This window comes from Esox lucius, chromosome 7 (assembly GCF_011004845.1).
Source record: "Esox lucius isolate fEsoLuc1 chromosome 7, fEsoLuc1.pri, whole genome shotgun sequence".
In the NCBI taxonomy this organism is placed as follows: domain Eukaryota; kingdom Metazoa; phylum Chordata; class Actinopteri; order Esociformes; family Esocidae; genus Esox; species Esox lucius.
In genome coordinates, this window is record NC_047575.1 from 34,213,087 (window position 1) to 34,233,547 (window position 20,461).

General features: G+C 42.8%; 1 protein-coding gene and 1 long non-coding RNA gene across 7 annotated transcripts in view; both read left to right on the forward strand.

The window, feature by feature from the left end:
* The window catches only part of usp28 (ubiquitin specific peptidase 28), a 30,550-nt gene extending 17,778 nt beyond the window's left edge, over nucleotides 1-12,772 (forward strand). For 2 of the 5 annotated variants that reach the window (XM_010893529.5, XM_010893530.5), the window contains exons 7-26: nucleotides 24-161; nucleotides 693-763; nucleotides 979-1,055; nucleotides 1,261-1,409; nucleotides 1,549-1,676; nucleotides 2,273-2,386; nucleotides 2,656-2,835; nucleotides 3,480-3,703; nucleotides 4,148-4,218; nucleotides 5,726-5,954; nucleotides 6,686-6,982; nucleotides 7,175-7,305; nucleotides 8,786-9,091; nucleotides 9,328-9,423; nucleotides 9,632-9,810; nucleotides 10,472-10,550; nucleotides 10,923-11,002; nucleotides 11,259-11,382; nucleotides 11,801-11,999; nucleotides 12,132-12,772. In XM_010893529.5, coding sequence (XP_010891831.2) covers nucleotides 24-161; nucleotides 693-763; nucleotides 979-1,055; nucleotides 1,261-1,409; nucleotides 1,549-1,676; nucleotides 2,273-2,386; nucleotides 2,656-2,835; nucleotides 3,480-3,703; nucleotides 4,148-4,218; nucleotides 5,726-5,954; nucleotides 6,686-6,982; nucleotides 7,175-7,305; nucleotides 8,786-9,091; nucleotides 9,328-9,423; nucleotides 9,632-9,810; nucleotides 10,472-10,550; nucleotides 10,923-11,002; nucleotides 11,259-11,382; nucleotides 11,801-11,999; nucleotides 12,132-12,307 — 3,048 coding nt within the window. In that variant the 3' untranslated portion in view covers nucleotides 12,308-12,772. The remainder of the gene's footprint in view (nucleotides 1-23; nucleotides 162-692; nucleotides 764-978; nucleotides 1,056-1,260; nucleotides 1,410-1,548; nucleotides 1,677-2,272; nucleotides 2,387-2,655; nucleotides 2,836-3,479; nucleotides 3,704-4,147; nucleotides 4,219-5,725; nucleotides 5,955-6,685; nucleotides 6,983-7,174; nucleotides 7,306-8,785; nucleotides 9,092-9,327; nucleotides 9,424-9,631; nucleotides 9,811-10,471; nucleotides 10,551-10,922; nucleotides 11,003-11,258; nucleotides 11,383-11,800; nucleotides 12,000-12,131) is intronic. The other 3 variants (XM_020048686.3, XM_020048687.3, XM_010893531.5) reach the window with 3 other exon arrangements.
* Nucleotides 12,773-13,485: 713 nt separating this feature from the next.
* LOC105023962 lies at nucleotides 13,486-17,330 on the forward strand. 2 transcript variants are annotated; one of them, XR_829014.5, is made up of 4 exons: nucleotides 13,486-13,755; nucleotides 14,864-15,132; nucleotides 15,297-16,563; nucleotides 16,734-17,330. It is a non-coding gene; the product is annotated as a G protein-activated inward rectifier potassium channel 3 (long non-coding RNA). The 2 variants fall into 2 exon arrangements; XR_004575994.1 differs by lacking the exon at nucleotides 13,486-13,755 and adding an exon at nucleotides 14,665-14,674.
* The last annotated feature ends 3,131 nt before the right edge of the window (nucleotides 17,331-20,461 follow it).

Genomic DNA, 20,461 nt, shown 5'->3' on the forward strand with positions numbered 1-20,461 from the left:
CTAACATATGCCTGTGTTCACAGGACAAGAGGAACATAGCCTTCATGCAGGAGCTGCGCTGTCTTTTTGCTCTCATGACCGGCTCCACTCGTAGGTTCGTGGACCCCTCTGCTGCCGTGGAGCTTCTGAGAGACGCTTTCAGAACCAGTGAGGCCCAACAGGTATGCACTGAGGTCCAACAGGTATGCATTGAGGCCCAACGGGTATGCACTGAGGCCCAGCAGGTATGCACTATAGCCCAACAGGTATGCACTGAGGCCCAACAGGTATGCACTGAGGCCCAACAGGTATGCACTGAGGCCCAACAGGTATGCACTGAGGCCCAAAAGGTATGCACTGAGGCCCAACAGGTATGCACTGAGGCCCAGCAGGTATGCACTATAGCCTAGCAGGTATGCACTGAGGCCCAACAGGTATGCACTGAGGCCCAACAGGTATGCACTGAGGTCCAGCAGATACCTGAACATACATGCACACATATTCTCAAATCATTGCACACACACAAACTCACATTTATTCAATAAAATGATGATTTGTACATTCAACTTAAGATAGCTACAACTACATATTACAATTGTAAAAAAGGTCAATTTATCAGCCATGTGGTAATAGAAAAAGATAAACACACACACACACCTGGGTCATGACAATTGCTGAAAGAAAGATGTTTATGTCATATGTGTTAATTTTAGGATGTTAGTGAGTTCACCCACAAACTCCTTGACTGGCTTGAAGATGCCTTTCAGCTGGCTGCTAATGGAAAGTAAGTCCTGGGTTTTATCACTAATAGTCATGACTGTCCATGTTGTTAGTGCTAACTAAGATACAGTATCTACAATATTTGGTTCAGTTATGTGACGTTGACTTTCATGTAGTACTGAACATATGATGAATTTTCCAGTACCATTATTGTATGGGAGTTGCAGCACATTGCATCAGATAGTGTGTTGAGGAATAACATTTACATTTTACATTTAGCAGTCCGGAAGACAAAAAAGAAAATCCAATGGTTCAGCTTTTCTATGGGACTTTTGTGGCAGAGAGAATACATGAGGGTAAGTATTTTGGTCAGACATAAGGTCTTAAGTATTTCCTGATCACTTGACCTGACCAGGGTGAACTCCATTTTAAAGAGCTGTGACCCTTGTATGATATAGCCTTTAATTAGACTCTAGTTGTTTTCTGTTGAGGTCACATAATGTAATACTCCTGGACCATCTAATGCTATTATTTTGTATACACCTTTTTGATCATGTGTAGGCAAGATCTTATCAAACATCGAGCAATTTGGCCAGTACCCCTTACAAGTAAACGGTTTCAACAACTTGGATGAATGTCTGGAAGGTGCAATGGTAGAGGGGGAGATTGAAGCTCTGTATTCTGATCAAACCATTTCATCTGGCAGTGAGGTGAGCCTAACGTATGCCTAACTTAATGTATAATCTGGTTGTCACAGTTAAGGTAAATAAAGATTAATGTAAATGGAAGTTAAATATAAATTGAAATGTATGGCAAGGGGAAATGTGGACATAATTATCTTTGTTCCAGAGGTGGTTCTCGACATTGCCACCCGTGTTGACCTTTGAACTGTCCAGGTTTGAGTTCAACCAGTCTTTAGGACGCCCTGAGAAAATCCACAAGAAATTGGAGTTTCCACAAATAATTTATATGGACCGGTAAGCTGCTTGATATTAAGTTGTGACTAAAAAAAAATATTTATGTGGATCTAAAAATGATATATATTCTGTACTGGTAGTACAAAAACAAGTAGGATAATGTATGCACTCACTAACTCTATGTTAGTCTGGAAAAAAGTGCTGCTATATTACATACATGAAATTCTTTCAAAAAACTACAAAATCTTCTCCATATTTCTAAAACTGATATTATAAAACATTTTCCATATGAATAAAAAACTAATTTTGGTAGTGTATGCCACCTCTACTAACTATAAATCAGTGGAAGTAATAAGGACCTCTAAGCATGTGAAATACTGGTACCTAAAGGTCATTTGGCCATTTAAAAATAAACAGGACCTGATTTCTTCCATGGATTATTAGATTGCATTGCTAAAGTTATGGAAGTCATGAATCAAATTTTCATGCATATTCTACATAAAGGATGGAATTGTAATTCTCAGGCTGGAGAATACATATATATTCTATTCTGTAAAGAGAAACCAATGAAATGATGTGTACATTGTCCTTCATTTGTTGTTGTTTTTGATCTTGAGGATTCAGAATCAACTAAACTATTTTTGTTGTAAACGAAGTTTACTGTATGTGAACAGATACCTTCACAAAAACAATGAGCAGACCCATAGCAGGAGAGGAGAGGCCAAGAAACTGAAGGAGCAGCTCACAGTCCTGCAACAAAAACTGGAGTGGTGAGTTTTACATGAAGTCAGTACAAGCCAGTAGACATCGTAGAGTGGTTTCCTGTAGTTCATCTGTTTTCACTGAGATTATGTACTACTGAATGTTGGATGGATACCTCCAAGTGTGTCTACTAAGAGGGAATACATCATCAGCTTGTACGGGCATTTTCATTCATGTAGGACATATTTCATGACTGAAATGTTTTTAATGAAATCGTTTGTTTAAAACAGTTTGCCACTTTACCATCAGTTTATCCTCTGTCTCCTTCTGTTTCCAGCTACAGACACTATGGCTCCGGGCCTGTTAAGTATCCACTGGCAGACATGTTACAGTATGTGTTGGAGTTTGCCTGCACTAAGCCCAGCAGTGTGTCCCCAGCTGAAGACGTGAGGCCGGCTTCCTCCTCCCCCACCCCGTCCAGCAGCAACCTCCAGCACGCAGACGCCAACGACACCAGGCAATTACCTCTGGGACAACTGGCTCAATACACTAGTCAGACCTGTGCGTGCATGTACAGGTTGTCAGCATCTAGCTCGGTCGTCACCCACCGGTAGCTCCTTCTGGCTACTAAATAAGATTGCAATGCTTCACTGTATTTGTGCCTCTCAACCCCATCAATCAATCACATTTATTTTATGAAGCCCTTTTTACATCAGCGGTTGACACGGAGTGCTTTTACAAAACACCCAGCCGGAAAAACTCCCTAAAAGTGCCGAAACTTTGGAGGAAACCTAGAGAGGAACCAGGCTTTGAGGGGTGGCCAGTCCTCTTCTGGCTATGCCGGGTTAAGATTTTAAGAGTACAAATTGTAATAATTGATAAATGCATCTGGGCTGAGTCTGTAAAACATAATCTAAGTCAGCACCATGACCAGATGGACGAGGACAGGGACAATCGTTGGGGGAGGAATGGTCAGTGGAGTGGCAGATGAAATTGTCAGTTATCTGCCACTCCACTACTTGATGTGCAACACAACCAGGAGGACTTTGGACAGAGACAGCTACGAGTTTTTCGGTTTAGACGGAGCAGGACACATTTAGAGACTACATTCCTTAGATTTACACACCAACAGTGTTGCCTTTCCTCTGTTGGTTTTCTCAGTCAGTGCCAGGAGCCAGGAGAAGCAGGCCCATCTGATGGCCCTGCCTGCCAGCAGCAGCCTCCCTTGGGCCAGAGGACGCCCATCTACAAACCCTTCACACAGTGTAGACCCATAATGGACAGCCCACCTCACCCAGCCCCCCACTGTGTCGCAGAGGAGGAGCTGCGCTTCGTCAAGACCTGCCTACAGCGCTGGAGGACAGAGGTGGAGAACAACATAAACGGTTGGCTGAAATCCACTTGGACTTACTAACGTTAGCACCTCTGTATTTCCGAGTTCAAGTTAAGCCGTTATCTTGTCTGTTAACACCACATATGAACCTAAACATCCTATGATTGGTTAGACATGTGTGTGAAAGGGTTTTTGCTGGAATGCAGTGGTGATTAGAACCCATGCTACTACAGTAAACCGGAGGCAGTGGTCTGGGCTGCTTGATCACCATAGGCCAAAGCGCTTGCTTTCTAAAACGTTCATAGAAATAGCAAAATGATATTCCATGAGTTGAGCTGTGTATCAGTCATTATTGTATTGTACATTTGTAGTGATTGTTTTCCATTGGTTTTCCAGTAGCTGTCAGTTATCCACTAGTGTCTACTCTGGTGTGTGTGTGTGTGGAACGGCCCCAGGTGCACCGCATTGATCTGTGTGTCTATGTCTCTGTGCTCAGAGCTAAAGGCCAGCATCGACAGGGTCAGTCAAGAGCTGGAAGGCATGTACTCGGATAACAGCTTGTGTCAGGTAAGATCGCTTTTACTCATCTATCTGACAGTCCATGTTAGGATAAAGCATGTGATTAACTAATTTCACTTTGTCAGGTAAAAACAGATTTTTTCATATTACTGTACTTTATCATGTTGAACATGTGATTAACCGGTATCGCTTAAACATGATTCACAAATTTTACTTTATCAGGTTAAACATATGATTCACTAATGTCACTTTAAATGTGTGATTCACTAATGTCACTTTGTCAGTTTGAATGTGTGATTCACTAATGTCACTGTCAGTTTGAATGTGTGATTCACTAATGTCACTGTCAGTTTGAATATGTGATTCACTCATGTCACTGTCAGTTTGAATGCGTGATTCACTAATGTCACTATCAGTTTGAATGTGTGATTCACTAATGTCACTGTCAGTTTGAATGTGTGATTCACTAATGTCACTCTCAGTTTGAATGCGTGATTCACTAATGTCACTGTCAGTTTGAATATGTGATTCACTAATGTCACTGTCAGTTTGAATGTGTGATTCACTAATGTCACTGTCAGTTTGAATGCGTGATTCACTAATGTCACTGTCAGTTTGAACGTGTGATTCACTAATGTCACTGTCAGTTTGAATGCGTGATTCACTAATGTCACTGTCAGTTTGAATGCGTGATTCACTAATGTCACTGTCAGTTTGAATGCGTGATTCACTAATGTCACTGTCAGTTTGAATGCGTGATTCACTAATGTCACTGTCAGTTTGAATGTGTGATTCACTAATGTCACTGTCAGTTTGAATGCGTGATTCACTAATGTCACTGTCAGTTTGAATGTGTGATTCACTAATGTCACTGTCAGTTTGAATGCGTGATTCACTAATGTCACTGTCAGTTTGAACGTGTGATTCACTAATGTCACTGTCAGTTTGAATGCGTGATTCACTAATGTCACTGTCAGTTTGAACGTGTGATTCACTAATGTCACTGTCAGTTTGAATGTGTGATTCACTAATGTCACTGTCAGTTTGAATGTGTCACCGGTATTGTGTAATAATACTTCTTGGAAAGCTTGTCAGGTACTTCATTTGGCACGAAATTAATGGTCTATCACAACTAGTGACTACACTAATTACCATGAATATACACATGCGCGCACACCCACACACAGAAATGCATTGTTATATCTTTACTTCCGCAGAGTGAGATATTGTTGCCTTTGTTGGCATGTCAGGATTATCACATTATCACAGGCTTTATCAAATTATCACTATCTGCAGCATACACTGTAGTGACACATGCACCATTGTGAGGCAAAAGCAACAGGACACCTGGTGGGAACAAAGAGTTCATGGGGGTCCAAAGTCATGAGAGGTTCATAAAAACAATGGAATGAGTACAGTAATGAGACGCTGTGGCAGGCTAACCTAGTAACAGAGCAAAGGCAGGTCAGAGCATTTGGTTGATGTGTGAACAACCAACTATAGACGCTAACTTCTGAAGCTTTACTGATCCGAACCTCCTGTCTGATCTGCAAAGGTGCCGTACCGACTCCACGCCGTCCTCGTCCACGAGGGACAGGCCTCGGCAGGCCACTATTGGGCTTACATCTACGACCATCACAACCAGCACTGGATGAAGTACAATGACGTCATCGTCACGGAGTCCTCGTGGGAGGAGCTGGTCAGGGACTCATACGGAGGCATCACAAATGCCAGCGCCTACTGCCTCATGTACATCAATGACAACTTACCTCATCTAATCGCAGGTAGCCGCAGCCTCCGTCCGTGTTCACCTGTAGCTGTGTATATCAGGGACTGATGGTGTGATCGATTGAGCTCTGTTGTCATGACATCTGCCAAAGCACTGTCGCCAGTCCAGGTATCAAGGCTGTTTAGTAAAATGACCTCTACTTGACCTCTACTTGTCTACATATGTTGAAGGACATGAGAGTAGAGCTCTTTGGCCACACGCTCCACTGATGGGTTTTATGTTCAAATGAGAATACATGAGCGGAGATGAACCCGTAACTACTGTAAAATGTCATTTCATGGGAGAGTTTTGCTTCCATTGTTCCTTGTTAAGAAGGTATCGTTAATGCTACCTATATCAGGATATTTCTGCATAAAAACCTGGTTGCTTCTGCCAGAAGGAGCGGATCATCCAGCAAAACAATGTTTCAGATAACCAAGTACACATGAATCAAAGAAATGGTGTATTGACCACATAATCGCCATTTTGAAATGACAATCTCAGTATCAATCCCTGACTTAAAGGATCATTAAAAACCTTTGTTTTGAATAGAAGAGGGCTGCCTATAACCACAGACAATAATATAAAGGATCTGGAAAGATTGTGCTTGAAAAAAGAGTTCATTGTCCTTTCCAGGATGTTTTCCAACTTATAAAACGTTGTGGTAACAGATTCAGACGCATTGACTGTAATCAGTTAGTTCACTGTGTTGCGGTTTTTAAATGGCAGATGTCTTTTTGTCCATAGAGGACACAGACAACGAGACAGGACAGGCCACCAAGGGCATGGACAGCCTGCCAGCAGTCCTCAGGCGCTACGTCAGAGAGGACAACCGCTGGTTCCAGCAGGAGCTGAAGGACTGGGAGGAACAGTTCTGTCAGCCACCACGGGACGAGCCGGCAGCCCCCACAGCAGCCTCGCCCTCCCCTTGTGGTCCCAGTCAAGATCAGCCAGCAGAACCAGGACATGCCCTGGAACCCACTGGGGAGCAGGAACAGGAACCAGAGGCAGAACCAGCTGCGGTACCAACAGTGGAACTTGGAGGTTGGTTTGGAAATATATGTACTGTACACGCCAGGGCTACGTGATTCTGGTGTTTTAGGATGGCTGTGTAAAGGCAAAACAACATTTTAATAATGTGTGAAATGAATAGCCTAAATTAAGATTTTTATTTGTGTTATATAATTAATGTGTAAGCCTACATTTGAACTCCACCACCGCTTTGCCTTATTCCAGAGCCGGTCCCAAGAAGCCAGCCTCCATCACCAGTCCCTGACTCACCAGAAAGCCCTGGCAGCAGCACGGAAGACGACCAGCAGGCTGGTTCAGTCACGCCAGAGGAAGGGGAGAGGCAGGAACACAGTCAGGTGGGCGGGGGGGGGGGTGCGGGACAAGGGCTTGTGACCTGAGACCCAGGGGAATCAAGTCTCATGCTGAGTGGGGATAGCTGCTGTTAGCAGCTGTGTGACCCATTGATATAGTCTGACACAAACAACATCTTATGTGTTATTCTGGGAGTCGTTTTTGTGTCTTTATTTTAAACAGTGGCTGTAAATAGCCCAGTGGCAGCTGTTTCTTTCCCTCTCGGCTAACCTGTGGCGCACTTATCTGAGTTTTAGCCAAAGGTGGTGCGGGTGAGCGTTATTTTTGGTCCAGTATTTCATGACTGAAAGGCTATTCTAATTACTAACCCCCCCCCGTTTGAAGGCAATAAGGCCATAGCATCCATTCACTGGACACCCGTGTTGTTGAAGCTACTTTGAAATGATACTTCACCAACATTTTATAAGCAGTGTAGACCAAGAGTTAACTGCAAAATTACCTGGCAAAACAGCGATTAATGAGTGAAAACACTACAAACATTTGAATTTACATCAACTATCACTAAGCTTCTGCTTGCCAACCTGGACAGTTTATCTAGTTAAACCACCTGTTGTTTACTAGATTAACTACAGGTAGTTCACTGCTCGCCAAGAGGGACAGTCCCCAGCTGGTTTACCACTAGGGGTTTTTGGGGACACTGACAGAACACAGAGGAGCTGTGGGTAGTGACAGGCCTAGCTTTAAATAGAACTTGAGTTATTTATTGCTGTTACTGTACTTTACCGTTGGTAAGTTTGAGTTCTGGCGTATTCCGCAACTAGACTTTCGTTGCTTGCTTGGACCAATTCTCGGGGTCAGGCCTGTGTGTCCTTTGCTTGCTGGATGTGCTTCCTGCTGGACAAACAGCAAACAGCACTCATCGTAAATGGTACACATGTGACCTCTAGTGGTCAGTTAATGTTGTTTTTAGTTTTATTAAACGTCCATTATTTTATAAGTGCCTGTTTAGTAAATGTAGACTCTACAACTTGAGTTAATCATTCAAAAAAGCATTCAGTCAGGGAAATTAAGTGGCATAAATTGGGGTACATTTTTTTTTATTAATCCTGTTGGCCTAACTTTTAACGTCTTTAAACATGTCAGAAATACATACATATATATACCTCAAATCCACTCCACTAACTGTATCATTTTTGAAACTGTGAAAACATTGCAATGAAGGAAGAACCTAAACACATAAAAAAAAAAGGTTAAAATTCATACATATCTAAATACAAATGAGTTTTGATAAAACATTACGAGCATGCTATTCCACACTATGTCCTGTAGTTTGTTTTGTTTAGATGCATGTTGATGTATCAGATGTTGTTGTTCTCGCTGATATACAGCGCAGTATCCTGCCGTTTCATTATGTAACCATTAGCCATTTTTGTCTCTGTTTGTTACCAGACATGTACCAAACAGGTATGCACGTCGAACAACTATTATTAACTATAAGACTTGATGTCATCCTCATATCCTTAGCAGCTGCCCCCACCACGGTCTCTCAGCCCTGCAGCGGAGACGAGCGGTCAGGCCCAGGCCGCGGCTGTAATCCCTGACCCCTCCACAGGCGTATCCCCTGAGGCCGACGGCAGGCCTGAGGTCACCGAGGCCCGGGGGGAAGCTGCGGAAGCACCCGACAGCCAGGTAGATGGCACGGATGGTCAAGATGCCTCGGCCGCGTCTACACGCAGACACCAGCAATCAGAGGACATGGTGTCAGAGGTGGAGATTCCCAACGTGGGAAAGATCCTGGTCCGGGCCGACACGGACGGTTACAATGAAGAGGTAAGAGAGCCGGCCCTTAAAACACATTCAGATCTACGGCCCATGTCATGCTGCGTTCTATAGGCCCTCGTTTAGATACATGTTAGTCTCTGCCATAATATCATTGTTTGGATGTATTGACTGAATGGATACAGCATGCATGGGCCGTTGAAAACCCCATTGCTGATATACAGGTTGGTGTGTGCTTGGCGTCGCTCTAATCCCCACTGTCGGTCCTGCGTGGCGCTGTGTTTCAGATGATGCTGACTCCAGCCATGCAGGGCATCATCATGGCCATAGCTAAAGCCAGACAAGTGTTTGACAGCGACGGCCCTGAGGCTGGCCTCATCAAGGTAGACCCCCTCATGTCCTTCCGACATGCCATACATGTCAACTGTGTGTCTGTCCCTCCAGGGGGACTTCCAGGGGGGGGGTCCTGGCAAGCTTGGGGCTTGTTTGAAGAAAAAAAAAAGTCCAGTCGAGGTGTTGTTTGTACCACTCACACATCAGTAACTGACAAAGAGCACGAAGACACACGCACTAACACACCCCTCCCCCTAGGCGTTCCACGAGGAGTACTCCCGTCTGTTTGAGTTGTCCCAGGAGGAGACCACTCCCCAGCGAGACCCACGTCTGCACCACGCACTGGTCTACTTCTTCCAGAACCAGGCGCCCAACCGGGTCATCGAGAGGACCCTGCTGGAGGGCTTTACCGACCGCAACCTCAGCTTCGATGACAGGTCAGTCAGCTCCTGTCTCTGAAATACGGAGAAATGGAGATGTAAGAACGTCGTCGTTTCCATTCTGTTTGCTGCTTGTTACAGTGATTTTGAACAATTCCAAATAATCTATCATCATAATCATTAAGATTCAGACCTGGGTAAAATAGTATTGAAATGACTGTATATTTCAAGTATTCCTTGTTGATTGTTAATTGAAGTAGTTACAAAAACTGTTATTCAGTAACTCTAGTATGCATAATGGAGTTCACTCGCTTTTTTATTTTACGTCACAGTTAGCCCACCTTTTCTGGGAAAATCTTTTAAATGATTTAGCATATTTTTTGTTTGTTTTTTATAAAAAATACTTCTAAGCTCAAACACACTACCACTCAAATACACCACCACGCATTTAACCCAGGTATTTTGAAGGAACTACTGTAGATATTACTGCATATTTACAGTCAAGTCTCTTGACAAAGGCATGTTCCTAAAGCATCAATACAACGGCATGAGTCAGATCGACAAATGACCTTACACCGACAGGTCACTGTAGACTGCTTAATATTTCTAGATCTCCGTCACAATTTGCCCATGATTGCCTACGGCCGAGCACAATCACTAATGTTCATAGATAATTCACCGTGGCGCATGTTACCCCTCCCCGTGTCGTCCTGTGTAGGTCCATCAGCATCATGAGGGAGGCTCGTGCCAAACTACGCCTCATCAAGCCAGAGGATATGGACATGGAAGAGTATATGGTGTGTGTCCGTAGCTACGTTCCTATTATACAGCACTGCGTGGATTTGAATTCAGCTTGTTACTCTATCAGCAGAAGCTCCTCACTCTTTTCCCACCGTATCTGTCTAAATGTATAAAATATGAATATGTAAGTGTTTTTTTGGCACCACTGTTAACCGGTCTGTTCCACCGATTGATAAGAGCCCAAGACAATCAATGAGTAATGGCGCACTTATGAACATTTTAAAAACGCTCATCTTAACATAACCCTTTATCAAACTCGCCTGGGATGTCGATTGAGGGAGCGCTACATTATTTACACCCAAACTCCTCTATTGGACACCAGCCAAACTTGAATTGACTGTGTCTGTGTGTTGACTGTGTCTTCTCAGCAATGGCATGATGACTACAGCCTGTTCCGGACAGTGTTTGTCTACCTGCTGACAGGCCTGGAACAGTACCAGCATGGAAAGTAGGTGTTGTCATGGCAAACGGGGCTCTGCCCCTACGTGATCAGCCTGTTTGGTGGTTTGAGTGGGCGGACCGTCTGGTGTGACGTCATCAGTGGGCGGACCGCCTGGCGTGACGTCATCAGTGGGCGGACCGCCTGGCGTGACGTCATCAGTGGGCGGACCGCCTGGCGTGACGTCATCAGTGGGCTGACCGCCTGGCGTGACGTCATCATTTGGCTGACTGGTTGTGGTGATGTGGTTCTTGTGTGCCACCAGGGTGCGCGAGGCGTTGAATTACCTTAACCACGCTTACAAAGACAACGCCATGCTGCTGAGGAGAGGGGACAGGAGAGGGGTGGATCAGTCGCTTATTGCACTTCACAGGAGGAGGTGTCTCAAAGTGAGTGCTACTTATCATGTCGTTACGTCACTGTGAAAGAGGCTTCGAGCGGTAGCACTCAAAGTACACCGGAATCATTATGACCAGGAGTTCAAATTCCCACAATGCCCCGGGGTTCTGCAGAGGAAGTTGCATAAGTTGGCAAAAACCAATAAATGAAATGTTGGACTTGATGAGAAAGTTTGAAATGTATGTAAAGGTTTAACAGAATAAGATGCTAACCTTTGTGCTACAGTTTGAAAGATTAAAATAGGTCTGCTACTATGACCACTTCATCCATATGTAGACTACATACCTCTCAGTGTGCATTCGTATTAAGGCTGCTCATTCGGCTGTTCTACAGATGCTCTTGTAAAAAATAATATACTTGGAAGTCTCATGGTTTCCCCCGGATCTCCCTCCTCCTCCCTCTTCCTAGGAGGTGAATGACAACGCGGCCATGCTGTTCAGGAGCAGTGAGGTAAGCGATGTGGAGGACGGCGTGGTCATCATGAATGAGGCAGTCATCCCCTGCATGCAACTGATGAGCCGGCCGGACACGGTCAGCCAGGAGGACCTGGACACAATGGAGGCTATCCGCAGCCACTGGTGCTCCTACCTGGGGGTGGACCTGGAAGGTCAGGACCTACGTTTGTTTGTTTTTCACGACGTCTCGGTTACATCCTCCCCCGTGTGGCACCCTGGCTCGCCTGGCCGTCTTGATTGCGTTTTACTTCTCAGTCTCTCCCTCTTCTTGCGTCCCTCCTCAGACTCGCTACAGGAGAAGTTGGGTGAGTTTCTGCCCAGAGTCCTGGACTGCTCAACAGAGATGGTGGTCCTAAAGGATCCACCCACGGTGCGCTCCAAAGTGCCCCATGACCTGTGCAGTCGCCTGGCCGCCATCATGGAGTCCATCACCAACACATCTGCTGTTGCCGTCAAGTAAGGGCCCCGGGGTCATAGGTCGACTGCTGAGTGTCAGGGTCGGGACAAATGCTGGAATTGTGCCTAGTAGTGCAACGTTGTTTTTTTATATTCATTTTTAATGTGCTTTTGTCATATTTTTCTAAGCCAGAACATTTAAGGGGGATTCTGAGTGACATAAGGCAGATCTTAAACACTCGAATGGTAATCACATATGCCAGGGGAGCTGTTAGTGCCTTGAACCTATGCAGGTGTGTTTTAAGACCATGAAAACACAAGAAGAGTAATTTTGTTTGTTTCGTAGATATTTTACGTTTGTCATGTTAAATTAGGATTGCCGTGAACAACAAGCTGATGATTTAGATGCTTAGAAATTCACAGATTCCTTTGTTTTATTGTTTTGTATTTTATATATGTAAGCCTTTCCTTCAAACTGTTTTCCACATCTGGAAACCTATGTGCGCGCTCAATAAACTTTCAAACTTTCTGTTCTTTCTGTTGTTCTTTTCTGTGTTCCTCCTTTTTCTTTTCTTTTCTCCTTTTTTTAATCTATATTTCTGATACACAAACATAATTTGACACATTTCTTTCTTTCTTTTTTGTCTCTGTACTCCAAATGATTTTTGGAGTATAAATGAACTATTTCTGTGAGGTTAAAGTATACAATCTGAGCTTTTATTTTTAGTATATATTTAATACCTCTTTAAAGCAAAATATAACCTGGCCATCCTGATTTTGAGGCCAACTAGTGGTTGGCACCTTGCAGTATATTATCTGTAGTTCTACTGGTGGCTTCTGCAGATGGTAGTGGCTAACACATCCATGGCTACCTCCTGGGTGTTGCTGATCTGTCTCACATTTCATACTGGTGGATAATTCAAGTCAGTCACCAATTTTATCTGTGGTATACAGTGCCTTGCAAAATATTATTAGATTTTCTGCGACCTGTATTTAAATATCAAAGAAAAGTGTAGCCGTTTACGTTATTTCTGTATCGGTAACATTTTCAACCTCCTCAAATATTTAAAATGTTGGTATTTTCTAATAAAATACAAAACATACAAATATTCTGCACACAAACACACAAAACTATTGATCAATGGATGAAGACTCTACATTGGATCTAGTCAAAGTAACAGTCCAGTATTGTATTTTGTTTGTTTGTTTTTCACTTCCCATGGTGCTGCATTACTTCCTGCACAGCTCGCTAGCCCTGCTAACTCCACAAGAAGATTGACAGCTGACCGCTCTGACCAATAGAAGGGGGAGGTGAGGGGGGATAAAGGGACAGCCCCGTCTGGTCCACAGCTGGACAACAGGCGCCCTGCCAGTTTGCTTTGACATCACTGGAGAGGCACCACAGCACAGCATTCCTACTCAAACAGCCACAACACATTTTTAAAGCTACTTGTTATCCCTCTGGTGGAAGATGAGCCAACACTGAGAAAGATGATTGATATCTCTATTAAGGTATGGTTCATTCAGTTGTTCTTTTTGGAAATGAGTTATGATGCCTCTCCTTCATGTACAGACATGCGTACCTTCAGTCCTCCACTGTTCTCTTCTGGGGTTTTAGAGTTGCACCTGGTTGTTCAGCTCATTTCTACATTTTGGTTCTTTCGCTGCTCTGATTCTAGGGAGGTTGATGTAAGGTTACAATTTAGAAGAGTCAAAAGTGAATACTTTTGAGTGTACGTTACGTCAATGTAAGTTGTAGGATTATGTGACTTACATCGCTGTTCTAAACGTCTCAGAAATGCAAAAGCCCATCTGTATAAAATCAGCAAATTTACAAATGTTGTTAAACATTTGTGCCAACCAAAAATGTAGCATCTGAAAAATTCAGCAGATCATTTCTAAATGTTCTTCTTTGGCAAAAAATGTAGAGTGCCCACCATAATTAGAGCTGTTGATTACAATGCCTCAGGCAGCTCATGGTCGGCCGCACTCTGAGTCAGAGTCGATATTGACATGGTCCCACAATTTTGCATGCAGGAGCTCACATCTGCTGCTTTGAGCTGTTTGGCTGTCCAGTATGGAGTAACAACACAAACAACAGTACAGACCGGTAATAATACAGACTTGCCCAGGGGTTTTTTGACCACATCTGGGCAAAACAATTATCTTAGCCCTTGTAAACAAGGGCAAGTCTGTAATCGCCTCAAATCCATCACTACTTGCTCCTGGGTTGTTCCCAGATTAATTTAGAGGATCAGGCTTAATCCCAACAGTTTAATTGGATCCAACAGAGACTGATGATATCACAACGTACCGCTGATTGGATTGATCTGAAAGTTGCTTGGAGAGGGGGGAGGTATTACGTAATATTTGATACAGAGGAGGGGAGAACCATCTGGTTAAAGAAGTCCGTCAGGGTATCGGATATACTGTAAGTAATACAGCCATTGACCCATTGCTGGATTGAATCCTCCAGCAATCCCTGAACTGTGACACATGCCTGTACAAAGTTCAACCAGTATTGCTTGGCAGAAGTTTTTTATTCCGTCTCTTCTCTCCTCTCTAGTACAGTAGTGGTTGTTAATTGAAAACTCTCAATCACATTCTCTTGCTTCGACAGGAACAATAAAGCAACGCTGGGTGCCCCCAGCAGCTCAGCTGCCACTCAGAGCACAAGGATCGTCGGTAGTCTCACTGATGGTTTCCACCAGGATGTGCAGCAGGGTGACACTGCACGAGTCCCATAACGGAGACTATAGGAGTCCTACGAGAATTGACCCACGAAGGAACTCAATTCCCCCAGCACAGACTCTTACAGCAAAACATCTCCTGGCATACCTCCCCAGACCATCCAAAGAATCAAGAATCAACACAACCTTATATCCAAAGGTATATATAGAATAAATGTAGTTTATTGGTATTTTAGGATATTGTTAACTGGGATGTGTTCAGCATGATGCTTTCAGCGCATATTCATGGTAGATGATGAGCATAATGTGCATAACAGTTGTTAGACGTAACAGTAGTTGTTACACCATATCTTTTTTGTTCAGGTTTCAGCAGAAGACAACGTGGCTGTGACAATGCTTAACTCCAGAAGAGTCAACCCCAGCTCAAATAACAAAGACTACAACAACTTCCCTGCTGTGCCACCCCAGCCCGCCCCCCCTGTGCCACCCCATCCCGCCCCCGCTGTGCCACCCCATACCGCACCCCCTGCCCCACCCCAGACGCGGCTCCAGAGCCCAGACCCCGGTCAGGTTGTTCCAGGATTGGTCAGGCGGGAGGTGGACACCTGCCAGTACATCATTCCTACTGAGGAGTCAGAGGCAATCTTTCCTCACCATCCTTACCGTGGACGCCACTTCAAGCGTTTTAGCTCCAGGTGGCATTCAGGCGCTCCCTTTGGTGGCCCCTTTGGTACCACCAGTAGCCATAGCCACAGGACGACGGGTCAGAACAGGCCCCACATGCCTCACTGCAAACTTATCGGAGATGAGAGGCCAAATTATGGCACCGCCAACAAGCAGCGCCAACGCTACGTCACCAAAGACGGGAAGTGTCGTGTGAACCTGGGCCCCATCGAGGACAAGACCCGGTACCTGTCAGACATCTTCACCACTCTGGTGGACCTAAAGTACCGCTGGTTCCTCTGTGTGTTTACCCTGTGCTACATTGTCACGTGGGTGGCCTTTGCTGAGATCTACTTCATAGATGCCTGGCTGCGGGACGACGTGGCCCACGTCCACGACCCAAAGTGGCGGCCATGCTTTGAGAACGTGGACAGTTTCATTTCTGCGCTGCTTCTGTCCGTGGAGAGCCAGAGGACCATTGGCTATGGCTCCAGGTTGGTGACGGCCAATTGCATGGAGGGAGTGGTTCTCCTCATGGCCCAGTCAATCATCGGCTCCATCATTGACGCCCTCATGGTGGGATGCATGTTCGTCAAAATCTCCCGGCCTCAGAAAAGGGCCCAGACTCTGATCTTCAGCAAGCACTGTGTCATATCAGAGCGTGACGAGAAACTCTGCCTCCTCTTCCGCATTGGAGACTTGAGGGCGAGTCATATGGTGGACGCCAAGATCCGAGCCAAGCTGATCAAGTCCAGACAGACCAAGGAAGGGGAGTTCATACCGCTGGAGCAGTCAGAGATCAACCTGGGCTACGATACTGGAGGAGACCGGCTCCTGTTGGTCGAGCCTCAGACTATCACCCATGTCATCAACGAGACCAGTCCATTCTGGGAAATTGGGGCTGAGCGCCTGACAAGGGAGAGATTTGAGATCATTATCATCCTAGAGGGGATAGTGGAGGCATCAGGTTGGTTGGATGTGAATGCTTTGAAACTGTGAAATTATGTTCAAAATCATTTTAACAGCCCTAGAGCTAGATGTTGACAAATGAAACATGTCCTAGTTGCCTTGCTGTGCTAAAAAAACAAACAAACATGTAAAACGTGTCATAAAAGTGTTGTCTTCCCTGTGTTGTAGGTATGACATGCCAAGCCAGAACCTCCTACACTGAGGATGAGATTCTGTGGGGCCACCGATTTGAATCGTGCATGTCCCTGGAAAAGGGGTCTTACTGTGTGGACCATAGTGCATTTGACAAAACCTTTCCTGTACAAACCTCCACCCTTAGTGCTAAAGAGAAGAGTATTGAAAAAGAGGCGGCCCTCTTTTAGATAAAAAGACGATAATATTTACTATGAAATAAATTATTTTGTTGCAGCGATCAATAATGAACTCATGATCTTAAATAACAAAATGTTTTGTCAAGATCACAATATGACCTCTATGAATAGGAGTGGATCTATTCATGATAAAAGACATGATGGCTGAGGAAGCAGAAACCTTGGTGGCTCAGCGTGTGTTTTATTTTGGTCAGAGACATTTTGTATTGGCCATTTTAATGTAGAATAATAATTGTAGAATAATCAGTAAAAATGTCCACAGTTGTGCCCTTGTGTAAGACACTTAAACCCCCAGCTGTTCCAGGAGCTCCACTGCAGCTGACACCTATACTGCTTCCACTATTTTGTGTATTTGTGGTCCTAAGGGAGTTGTAATAAATGACAGGCTCAAAGGGAGGATCGTAACTGTATTGTTTCCTCAAATGCTCTTTCCTTGCCTCCACAAAAATGCATTTTAGGAGAAAATCTCAACATTTCCTCCAGTGTGCTGAGACAAGAATATGGATGTGAGGAATCAAGAAAATACAAAGGAAATACACATTTCCCAGTCACCTCCAAAACAAACAAGTTACATGAACAAAGTTGATTTACATAACAATGACTAAATGACTTAAATGTATTATAACATCTGACACGCTCTTATTGCATTGTGCATAAGAACACTCAAACTGACTTGTTAAATTACTAGGTAATCAGTCAGAAGCAGGCTGAAATAATCCCTTATCAGTCTATTCCAGAAGAATATGGTCTCAAGTACATATTACATTGTAAAAACTGAATTAATTGAGGTGGGGGATAGCTTTCTTCCAAGTACTCATTAGACCTGATTAATGTTTAACCATAACAAAATCAAAAAACACTTCTGTTTATTGAAACTTATGATCACAAAACATATTGTATGTCACGATCACAAGAAAATTATCTTCTGATTGTGACTAAATACATTGATTTTATACAAGTAGTGTTTTTGACAGTTGCCTGGTGGGAGTATCCTGTTTTTATTTAAATGAAGTCTTCTGTTGGACTTCTGTATATGTTGGATAGTTGCAGTTGTATTATGGATACATTTGTTAACTGCCACCCGAATTTTTGAAATCTGGGGACAATCGCTATTGATATTGCTCCTTCTACCCAATCTTTTCCGGATCTGAATTTTTTTAAAGGTTGCTACATGTTTAGTCTGTTTTTTGTTATAATGTGCTAAGTACACATCTATAATGTAGTCACTTTGATGTAGTCATAGTTATCCTGAATTAATTAGTGATGATCTAGTGAAGGCGATTAGGCTTCAAGCTGGAATTCATTTTGTGTGTGCATTCAGCTGTTACTCTATTTACTCTATCCCCGGTTGAAATGGATTACACATATCAGTCAAATACAGTGCCTTTAAAGTGCTCCCCCTCCCTTTGTTTTCACATAGGGCTGCCTTTTGACATTTTAACACATTATATAATTACTTGATTGAATATAGATTCCCACTTATACATCTAAGTTGTGAAATATGCCAAACACTGCTTAATCACATAAATGGCTATGCCCGTCAGTGAGTACAACGCTGCTGCAATTATCTACTGCATTTTACTTTTACATTTTAGCCATTAAATCGATATTTTACACCAAAACTGTCTTTTGCTATTTTCGTTATTAGTCTACTGATTAATGCAATCACAAAAAAGTGTGAATGTAAGCAGAAAGAGCACTTCTGGCACAGAGAGAAAGTCACATGGTGATGATGCAAATCGAAGGCCAGTGGAGTATGCCAGGTCAGGAGATATTAGGGTCATTGTGTGCTACCCTGGAGCAGAGACCTGGAGGGCCCTTCCAAACATAATCATCAGACAGGCATACCTGAGTCACTGCAGATGGTCTCTAAGATAATTTAAATAACATTCTCACATTCCTCTATCTTACTGAACACCAATCCTATAATACATGGTCAACTTGTTTGGTACCTTCTCTGAGTATCGAATCAAGAGGAAAACAACTGAACTTATTCATGGATGGATCCAAAACCAGTCCGATTATCTATTTTACCTTTTTACATTTTAGTAATTTAGCAGATGCTCTTGTGCAGAGCAACTTATTGTAAGTGCACATTTTAAAATAGCTAGGTGAAACCACAACACAGTTTAGTGGTAAGTCTAATTTAATCAATGAATTTGTTCAGCAAAGGTCAGTACTGGAAAGAAGACCCTGCAAATAATAAAAGTGAATACATAAAAAGTTAACAAAACACAACAGACAGAGTTGGTGGCAGTGGAACTATTTTAAGTACTCATTTTCTGATGTTTATTGAAGATGGTAGAGACTTTGCTATCCTAGCCTCCAAGGTAAACTGTTTCCACCATTGAGGTGCCAGGACAGAGAATAGTTTAGATTTTGAGGTTGGGGAACAAAAAGCCTGAGTAGAGATGTTGGATTTGAGCATTGCCTGAAGATTCCTAATAATCTACATGTTTTTGAGAAAATATATACATCTTCTTTTGAATAATTTCTCCTAAACTATATCCCCCATATTTTGAGATTAAGTTGATAAACACCAATTAAAGGCCACTGTATAGTTTCCTTGTGTTTAAATCTTTTTTCTAAATTGGGTCATTAAATTAAGTGTTTTTTTTCCCTTTAGTCAAAAGTCTTATTTGGTTAAGGCCAGACACCACAGTTAAAAACAGTGATTTTGCATCCATCTAACAATTTTCTGATTTTGGGATATATTTCAACTTCCGTACTTTAATAAAATGTACAAATAATTTGAAAATAATGTATATAAATACTTGATTTATATCATTTTATCCCAACTGAATGTTGTTATTGTTAGCATGTTTCATGTAGACATTCAACCATTATTTATATCATTCAAAAGCTTGTTTTCCAGAGCATATCGTTAGCTAGTCCATACATGCCTACATCCTTTGTAGATCTGGTGTTTTGTGTTAAAAGATGCATCGTTCTTATTTCTAATTGCATTAGCAACTTTATTGGTCATTTTCTCAAAATGACATGTTTTCCGTGTCCCAATCAATCAATCATTTGATACATTCACAATATCCCACACACAGGTTCTTAGGTCTTATAGACTTATAGTGTGTCATTTAGATTCTACGTGTCATTTTATCTGTAAATATAGGCAAAATATCTGTCATACATATTAATATTGTTTTTTAGATAATTTCATGAAACAACAATATTTTGATCAACTGTTCTGTAAGTCTGACAATTGGGTGTCTTATCACAATAGAAAAACATTCTAGTTTGAAGTCATGTGTTGAAAAACGTATTCTCGTGATATGCAAATTAGTAAATATTTAAGGACGTTTAGTCTCATTTGCAGATTTAAATAGTTAGATTAAACTTGTAATACAAAAATATATTGTATTTCTTAATACTTGCAACTTGTAAAGTTTCAGTCTGATAAGAGTAAAGGGGAAAAAATGACCTATTAGAGTGTGGGGTCTGGCCTTAAGAGTAAACATAGCATGACATTTTTAAAGTCAAATTTCTCTGTGCAGTGAATTTGAAAATGTA